General features: G+C 37.0%; 2 protein-coding genes across 2 annotated transcripts in view; one reads left to right on the forward strand and one right to left on the reverse strand.

The window, feature by feature from the left end:
* Window positions 1–876: 876 nt before the first annotated feature.
* Window positions 877–1,790, reverse strand: LOC107671356 (keratin-associated protein 6-2-like). The gene is made up of 3 exons (XM_016464290.1): window positions 1,767–1,790; window positions 1,233–1,424; window positions 877–968 (listed from the first exon to the last, which is right to left on the reverse strand). Coding segments are annotated over exons 1-3 (285 nt in total). The 5' UTR covers window positions 1,768–1,790.
* Window positions 1,791–9,412: 7,622 nt separating this feature from the next.
* LOC107671204 (transmembrane gamma-carboxyglutamic acid protein 4-like) overlaps window positions 9,413–9,563 on the forward strand; it is a 6,693-nt gene continuing 6,542 nt past the window's right edge. The window contains exon 1 of the mRNA XM_016464187.1: window positions 9,413–9,476. The gene's annotated coding sequence lies outside the window, so the exon portion shown is untranslated. The remainder of the gene's footprint in view (window positions 9,477–9,563) is intronic.

Here is a 9,563-nt window from a genome sequence, read left to right on the forward strand (position 1 = left end):
TTAATATAAACTTTCACTGTTACGCAGATGACACCCAGCTCTATATGTCTTCGAAGCCTAATTCAGTATTACCGTCTTCCTCCCTTTTGCTTTGTCTTTCTGAAATTAAATCATGGTTTACATGCAATTTTCTCAAAGTTAATGATGAGAAGACTGAAATCTTATTAGTAGGTACTAAATCAAAACTGCATAATAATGGAAGTTTTACACTTACTATCGATGATTCTGTTATCTCTCCTTCTCAGGTTAAGAGTCTTGGTGTGATCCTTGACAGCACTCTGTCTTTTGAGGCACATGTAAATAATATTACACGGTCAGCATATTACTATCTGCGAAATATCAATCGTCTTCTACCACCTCTTTCTGCTAATGGTACTGCTGTCCTTGTACATGCATTAGTTACGTCTCGAATTGATTACTGTAATTCTCTTCTCAGTGGTGTTTCACAGAAACGTATTCATAAACTTCAGATGGTTCTGAATTCAGCGGCTCGGATCATTACATGAACACCATTGAATGAGCATATTACTCCAGTTTTAAGGCACATTCATTGGCTTCCAATTAGATATCGAATTCAATTTAAGATTTTACTTTTCCCTTATAAGGCTCTTCACAATCTAGCACCTTCATATCTGAGTGAACTACTTCATGTGTATTCACCTACCCGATCTCTCAGGTCTTCTGCTTCTGTGACTCTTGTTGTACCATCTGTTCATTTGACTACCATGGGAAGTAGAGCCTTTAGTTGCATTGCTCCGACGATTTGGAATACTCTACCTCAGGACATACGTAATAGTTTTAGTCTCTCAATTTTTAAATCACGTCTCAAAACAATTTTTTTTTTTAGATTAGCCTATCTTGACTGATGTAGTTATGTTAGCTACCCTGGCCATAACCGCTTCCCTGGCCGCTTCCCTGGCCATAACTGCTTCCCTGGCCGCTACCCTGGCCATAACCGCTTCCCTGGCCACTACCCTGGCCGCTTCCCTGGCCACTTCCCTCGCTGCTTCCCTGACCATGGCCCTGGCCACTTCCCTGGCCGCTTCCCGGACCATGGCCGCTTCCCTGGCCACTTCCCTCACCGCTTCCCTGACCATGGCCCTGGCCACTTCCCTGGCCGCTTCCCTGACCGCTTCCCTGGCCACTACCCTGGCCATAACCGCTTCCCTGGCCGCTTCCCTGGCCACTTCCCTCGCCGCTTCCCTGGTCACTTCCCTGGCCGTTTCGCTGACCGCTTCCCTGGCCATGGCCGCTTCCCTGACCATGGCCCTGGCCACTTCCCTGACCTCTTCCCTGACCACGTGGTTCACGGCATGCAAAGCCACCGGTGGTTGGGCAACATGTGGCAGGACACTGGCCATCATGGAAACAGCTTTCAGCACACAGTGGAATCGTCTCCGGTATAGGACATTGACCCGGCTTCACTGCGTGGACACAGATAGTCAGCTTTAGTTTCTGCATATAGACAGTATGCCACTTCAATATACAGCACAAAACACTCAAAACATAAATAGCAGGTTTTACCTACAGAATGAATTATATTCCAAGTATTATTCCTCTTTATTTTGTAAAGCCATCCTGTGCTTAAAACTATCCTAAGGGATTAATTCAAACCTACTTTAGACGAGAACAAAAGGCAAAGTTTGCTTAAAACTTACATTGAATTCAAGGTGTTACTAGTGTGTGTGTGTGTGTGTGTGTGTGTGTGTGTGTGTGTTTGGCTTTGTTTTTTGGACCCTTAGCATCCATTATTAACTGAAACTCACTGAAAACAGGCTGCACGCAAACAGGCCCACGGACTGTCAGCCTCGCCGGACATAAACTGTCCACTAGAGGATTCAAGAGGATCATTAGTGGAGGCCAGGGAGTGCGGTTTCAGCATTTGTTTATATTTATTATATTTATTAGTACAACTGTTTAAAAAAATTTTAAAAATAAAAAATTAAATGCCATTAATGTAAAATCCTAAATCAGCTATTTTAATTTAAAATATTTTTTTTAGCAATTTGGTTAAATTATTGAATAACCGAAGATGGACAAAGCACAATCCCACTGAAAAGAGATTTATCTGAAAGCTACATTTATTCAATATACAGGTATATGAACATATACATATTTATTTGCCCATATTTTACCTGAAGATATGTCATAATTAAATGATTTCATTATAGCCCATAGGTTTAAATGAATCATGAAGACTATGCACTGAAACATCTAACTCACTTAACTTTTGAATAACACCATTAATTACAATTAAAAGTATAAAAATAATAACTATATATATATATATATATATATATATATAAACAATGTGTCCACAAATTCAATGTTAATTCATTTTTTAAATTATCTACATACATATTTTACTCAGCGTGCGTTTGTAAACTTGGCATACTTCCAACGCTATAAAACATGAATCCAGTTACTACAGTAACATAGCGGAACGTATTTCCCATTGTAGAGAAATCATCGCATTTCCAGCAGTAGACCCTCAGTTATCCATCATTATTCATCCAGAGCAGAGCGCATGTTTAAAATCCTCCAGGGTTCTGACAAGTTCAACGTCGTCCGGTCTTACACAGCAGATAAAGACAGGAATGTGACTCTTATATCAGCTCACTGCCAGTCTCGGTGCGGACAGACGCTGCTTAACTGCCTCAGCGTTCAGTGCAGTGCAGCGGGCCGCTTATGGCAAGCCGTTTTAACATTTAATTAGGATGACCATGTATTAGTTTTCCAAAAAGAGGACAGTGGGGGCAGGATGCAGACGAGGAGGGGGGAGGGGAGGGGGGTTAAAGTAGTCATTTCCTTACCTAAAATATATATATTTTACAGTCACTGTTATGCAGATTGATCATAAACACAGTAGAGGTCTTCACAGAGGAACTAAGACTGTGAGCGTGATTTCACCAAGTACAACATGTTCCTGGATCAACATCCTTGTTGATCCTGGAACAACATTCCAATCAACCAATCAGAATTGAGGGATATCTTTTCAGGAAATTTCAGTTTTAGGCTTATGATCAGGGTTTGGTGCTTCTACACCCTTGTTAATCAGCTATCATTTCTCACTGATTTTAGGAATACATTTTGGGTAGCATTAGGTTCATGGGTAGGGATTGGGTTAAGTCTGTATTTTTGGACAGTAATGTTGATCCAGGAACATGTCTTACTTGGAAAAATCAAGGCGATCCCTGGAACAACATTCCAATCAACCAATCAGAATTGAGGGATATCTTTTCAGGAAATTTCAGTTTTAGGCTTATGATCAGGGTTTGGTGCTTCTACACCCTTGTTAATCAGCTATCATTTCTCACTGATTTTAGGAATACATTTTGGGTAGCATTAGGTTCATGGGTAGGGATTGGGTTAAGTCTGTATTTTTGGACAGTAATGTTGATCCAGGAACATGTCTTACTTGGAAAAATCAAGGCGATCCGAGACCCAAGGACCCGGGATCCGACCTGGGACCCGTACGGGTTCGGGTCTTTATTTTAAATGGTCAGCCGGGTCCGGGTCAGGTCCCAATCTATTACTTCGGGTCCTGGGTCTGTTTAACTTTGTGTGTAATACCCAAGTCGATCGGAGAACACTGCCCCCATCAGTGATCAGTGTCAGTCAGCACTTTGCATGTGTTTTGTATCGTTTTCTTTTACTGAAGAGATGCACCTGTTATTGAACACGCACACAGTAAAGTGTAACGAACTTCTTGTTCTGTGCGTTTTTTGCTAAAAAATAATTGCTCCGAGTCTTTATTACAACCAACAAAAAGTATCGTTATTGTAGTTCAAAAGGGTAAACACAGCAGTCGAAGTTAACACGAGATGCAAAAAAAAAAAAAACTGCAAAGTTGCATTAGTCATCCGTCACCGACCGTGACAGCAAGTAGACTTTTGAAGCTGGAATAATGAGTGGATTAAGACGGCTCTTTCAGTCGGCAAGAGTGAGGAACAGCCTAACATGGATGGAAATTTATTGGCAAGGAGGATTGTATGCATCGCAGTCAGGGAGAAGGCTACTAGGGGTTGCACCGACTAATCGACTAGTTGAAAAAAAACAAATTCCGCAATTTGTTTATTGACTTGTTAATAGCAGTTTACTGTGCAATATGTGCCGATCGGGTGTAGTCAGGTCTGTGTCTTCCCAGCCGGGTTTGGGTCCAACTTTCGAATAATGGTCGGGTCCGTGCAGCACATTTACAGGTCTCTTCGGGTGCGGGTACGAATTTTTGGACCCGTGAAGACCTCTAAAACACATCTAAAAGGCTTCCTACCAGTGGCCATCCTTCACAAAACGTAACATCTAGCACAGTTTTATCATAGCTAGAATGCAAAATGTTTCAATACAAGCATTTCAGTCAAATGTAATTTACACAATATTTCCAAACCTTTAACCCGGGGGGTTTTATATACTTTTATATAAAAGTATCTAAATAAATAATAATATCTGATTTTGTAAGATGTGCTCCCTTTACACAGAGTGTAAAGTGAAAGTGAACAGAGAGCGCTCATTCAAAATAGCTTTAAATACTCCGCATATTGATCCCTGATACGCAAAAAATATATGGAATATTAAAATGTTTGCGGGAGTGGGCGGGACTGGACACAAAAATTGCGGGAGAGGAACAAACACGTTGCGGGAGCAGGCGGTAATCGTCAGAAATTCAGTGGGAGTGGGATTAAGAAAACAGTCCCGCACTGGGCTTTAATACAAAAATGCAATGAATGGTGACTGTAGAAAGCAAAAGCTGAATCCTGGACATTTTGGGCGATTTAGAAATCCTGACGGGACGCATTTTTTAGGTCCAAAAAGAGGAAATGTCTGGGAAAAAGATGACGTATGGTCACCCTGATTTAATCCTTAAAATGTATAGAATCTATTTTTATGCTACTAGTAAGCCCACTCATTTTTAGCTACTAGCATTGAAAAAATCATACCGGAACATTCAAATCTGTGTTTGCACTGCTGCTGACACAGAGAGCAGATAGTTACCATGTTTAGGTAAGAAACAGCTTCACAAAGAGTCTTCAACAACACAGTATTATTTCTGTCTTACATTCATTCATATTATCACAGAAATACTGGGATAAAGGTCGGATATATACATTGATGTCTGGTTGCGATCAAAATAGAGCAAATCACCTTTTGAAAGTAACTGGCGCTTCAAATAATGTTTGACTGTGTCGATGACATAGTTTCTCCAGTAGGTGGAGACAAGTGACTGTTAAAAATGTATTTGTCACTGAATCATTTATTCAAGAGATTCATTCAAAAATGCTGATTCATCCAGTAATGAAACAAGTGAAGTATTTATGAGTCATTGAATAGACAGAAAGCGAAGTTGGAGAGAGAGAGGGGGGATGGGATCGGGAAAGGTCCGCAAACCGGGACTCGAACACGGGAAGCCCAAAGCGCTAGCGTTGCCCACGAGGCTATCGGCGCCAACCACTTTTTCATAATTCTAATATTAAAAATTGGTTTATTAAATATATTTATATTAAATAGATACTTATTTATTAAATAGAGAGTATTTATTAAAAAGTAGTTAGTATAAGATTTGTTAAGAATTACAAAAGATACTAGTGTCTAATAAATAAGTACTAGTAACTAATGAATAACTTGGATCTATTAATATATAATGAAAAGTAATAGTATGTATTCAATAAGTTCTAGTATCTAATGAATACTGAATAGTGGATATCTGAATGGCAGACCCATAGAATTCAATGGTAAACATTTGAAATGTGTTACTAGTAACAGTAGAATAACAGTAGTCACTATATTTCAATACACTTCTTCAATACACTTATATATCTAAAAAATATGAACTAGTATCTAATAAATAAGTACTATTAGCTAAAGAATAAGCACTAGCAGCTAAGTAGCCTACTAGAACTTAATGGAATATATACTAGTTAGCTAAAAAAAATTGATCAATAATAATAATAACAAATAAATACCTACATACATACATAAATACTAGTAGCATTAAAATAGATTATAGTAGGTTTCGGATTAAATGTTAAAACAGCTTGCCATAGTATGCCGCTGCAACAGTGTCCAGACCCCTGCTGAAATAGTGCAGCCTATTACTGTTCAATTAGCACCAGTCTCCAGAAGGAGCACAAATACATCACTGCTGTTAAACTGGGGACTTTTCCTGGCTGGAGATCATCTGGGTGAGGCAGAGGAGGAGTTGATAGATATGATGCGATCAGGTTATAAAGTGATGATGTTTGTCTGTGCTGTTTGATATGTTCAAGATATTTATAAAGATGTATTTATTTTTTGCAGTCTCCATGGAGCATGAAGTCATCTTATCAGCTGCATTGTAATGCATTGAGAGCCTTGTTGATGTTTCATAGATGACATGACCATACATATGGTTCTGGTAAATGTTTTTTATAGTTAAAGACACGTGCTTCTGTACATTTAACAATGCTCTTGGGAATTGTTTGAACCAGAAATAACTGAGGTTAACTACAAACATGCAGTCTGTAATTATATCCTGCACTCCTCAAGGGTCAGAGACAGTGCTTTAGTCTCCAGTTTACAATCTAAATTTTAGATGTCAGCTTAAGTCTGAAGACTGGAAATTGTCATTTTTCTCAGTATACGCAAGGTTTTTTTTTTTTTTTCTACTAGTGGTTTTCTCTGCTTGTGTTGGCTGTAAATAAATAAATACATACAGTACATATTTATTTATTTGAGCTAGTTGAAAAATGACATAACTAAACTAAAATAACTAAAATTGACAAAAACTCACAACAAAATTAGTAAAACATCAACTAAAATTAAAATGAAAACCAAAGAAATAAAAAACAATCCCATTTTTTAAATAAAAACCTATAATAGTATCTCAGTGATATTAAAATAACAGTTTCGAACAAGAGTAAACTATATGCTATAAAATAAAGGTCAAAAATTGTTTTCAGGAAATAATTCATTAATTAATTGTTGCTCATTCAAAAATTATTTAATACTTCGTGTTACTATTTCCATTTCGTTTTATAGAATGTTTTGATTCACACGATTATGAAAATTAAATTAAACATTTGCTCAAAGCTTTTATGCAAGTACTGTGGACAGCAAGTTTTTATTGCCATCTAGTGGTTCATGAAAGTAACATCCACCTGTGGCTGGATAAATAAACAATAAAACCCAAAAGAAGAAAGAAGAAAAAGGAAAATCTGACACCATTTACTCAGCCTCAAGCTATTCCAATCCTGTATGAATTTCTTTCTGCAGAACACAAAAGAATATATTTCGAGAAATGTGAGTAACCAAAGATTTGATGGTCCCTGTTGACTTCATTTGTATCCTTTTTCTATACTGTGGAAGCCAATGGGGTCCAGCAACTGTTTGGTTAATCATATTCTTCAAAATAAAATTTCAACAGAAGAACAACTTGAGGTTGAGTCATGTTTATTTTTGGGTAAACTATCCCTTTTTTCGAATTTTTCGTATATATACCTTCCTTAAATGCGAATATGAGATTTGGTAAACAAACTAAAAGGTTAATGTATCCAAGATCCTTGTCTCTTTTGTTTTTATAAAATATAATAATGTCTTCACAGTGGTGAAAACAGATTTACTAACGTTAAAATCAAAATTACAATCAAAACGGTCTTCAACATTACAAAAATGACAAACATCATGAATGTCAGCATGTTTAGCACTGACAGGATAGATGTAAAATGTTAATGTAAACCTCATTTACCTCGTTTGTAATAGAGTATGTGAAAGCACCCATGCAGTTTCGCGTGGGAATAAATTAAGAATCCTACTATGGCGAAGCCATAATGACAATATTCTCTGACATGTTATGAGAGCATACAGTGACGTGATGTTTTTTGTTTCGTTTTTTTTCAGTCACATACATTTGAAAAGCTTTCTGCGAACCAGGTATGCGTTCTACGCAAACGTCATGTAACGTAATAAATATTCATGAGCTAATCCTTCGTCTTAGTAGGTTTCGGTGAAATCGGGATTTGTTCTCGTTCTACTCTCACTCACTCTAGGTAAAACGATCGATTATCCAGGTCTGAGCAAGTGTGTGTGTGTGTGTGTGTGTGTGTGTGTGTGTGTGTGTGTGTGTGTGTGTGTGTGAGAAACCACTACAAACAGACCACAGGGGTGTTACAACAGTACATATTTATTTATTTGAGCTAGTTGAAAAATGACAACTAAACTAAAATAACTAAAATTGACAAAAACTCACAACAAAATTAGTAAAACATCAACTAAAATTAAAATGAAAACCAAAGAAATAAAAAACAATCCCATTTTTTAAATAAAAACCTATAATAGTATCTCAGTGATATTAAAATAACAGTTTCGAACAAGAGTAAACTATATGCTATAAAATAAAGGTCAAAAATTGTTTTCAGGAAATAATTCATCAATTAATTGTTGCTCATTCAAAAATTATTTAATACTTCGTGTTACTATTTCCATTTCGTTTTATAGAATGTTTTGATTCACACGATTATGAAAATTAAATTAAACATTTGCTCAAAGCTTTTATGCAAGTACTGTGGACAGCAAGTTTTTATTGCCATCTAGTGGTTCATGAAAGTAACATCCACCTGTGGCTGGATAAATAAACAATAAAACCCAAAAGAAGAAAGAAGAAAAAGGAAAATCTGACACCATTTACTCAGCCTCAAGCTATTCCAATCCTGTATGAATTTCTTTCTGCAGAACACAAAAGAATATATTTCGAGAAATGTGAGTAACCAAAGATTTGATGGTCCCTGTTGACTTCATTTGTATCCTTTTTCTATACTGTGGAAGCCAATGGGGTCCAGCAACTGTTTGGTTAATCATATTCTTCAAAATAAAATTTCAACAGAAGAACAACTTGAGGTTGAGTCATGTTTATTTTTGGGTAAACTATCCCTTTTTTCGAATTTTTCGTATATATACCTTCCTTAAATGCGAATATGAGATTTGGTAAACAAACTAAAAGGTTAATGTATCCAAGATCCTTGTCTCTTTTGTTTTTATAAAATATAATAATGTCTTCACAGTGGTGAAAACAGATTTACTAACGTTAAAATCAAAATTACAATCAAAACGGTCTTCAACATTACAAAAATGACAAACATCATGAATGTCAGCATGTTTAGCACTGACAGGATAGATGTAAAATGTTAATGTAAACCTCATTTACCTCGTTTGTAATAGAGTATGTGAAAGCACCCATGCAGTTTCGCGTGGGAATAAATTAAGAATCCTACTATGGCGAAGCCATAATGACAATATTCTCTGACATGTTATGAGAGCATACAGTGACGTGATGTTTTTTGTTTCGTTTTTTTTCAGTCACATACATTTGAAAAGCTTTCTGCGAACCAGGTATGCGTTCTACGCAAACGTCATGTAACGTAATAAATATTCATGAGCTAATCCTTCGTCTTAGTAGGTTTCGGTGAAATCGGGATTTGTTCTCGTTCTACTCTCACTCACTCTAGGTAAAACGATCGATTATCCAGGTCTGAGCAAGTGTGTGTGTGTGTGTGTGTGTGTGTGTGTGTGTGTGTGTGTGTGTGTGTGTGTGT

Source organism: Sinocyclocheilus anshuiensis, unplaced genomic scaffold, assembly GCF_001515605.1.
Source record: "Sinocyclocheilus anshuiensis isolate Anshui unplaced genomic scaffold, SAMN03320099.WGS_v1.1 scaffold297, whole genome shotgun sequence".
Classification (NCBI taxonomy): domain Eukaryota; kingdom Metazoa; phylum Chordata; class Actinopteri; order Cypriniformes; family Cyprinidae; genus Sinocyclocheilus; species Sinocyclocheilus anshuiensis.

Coding starts and splice junctions, on each gene's coding strand:
- LOC107671356 (XM_016464290.1), bottom strand. Junction 969..1,232: donor CGGCCATGGCCAGGGAAGCG/GTCAGCGAAACG, acceptor GCCAGGGTAGTG/GCCAGGGAAGCGGTTATGGC.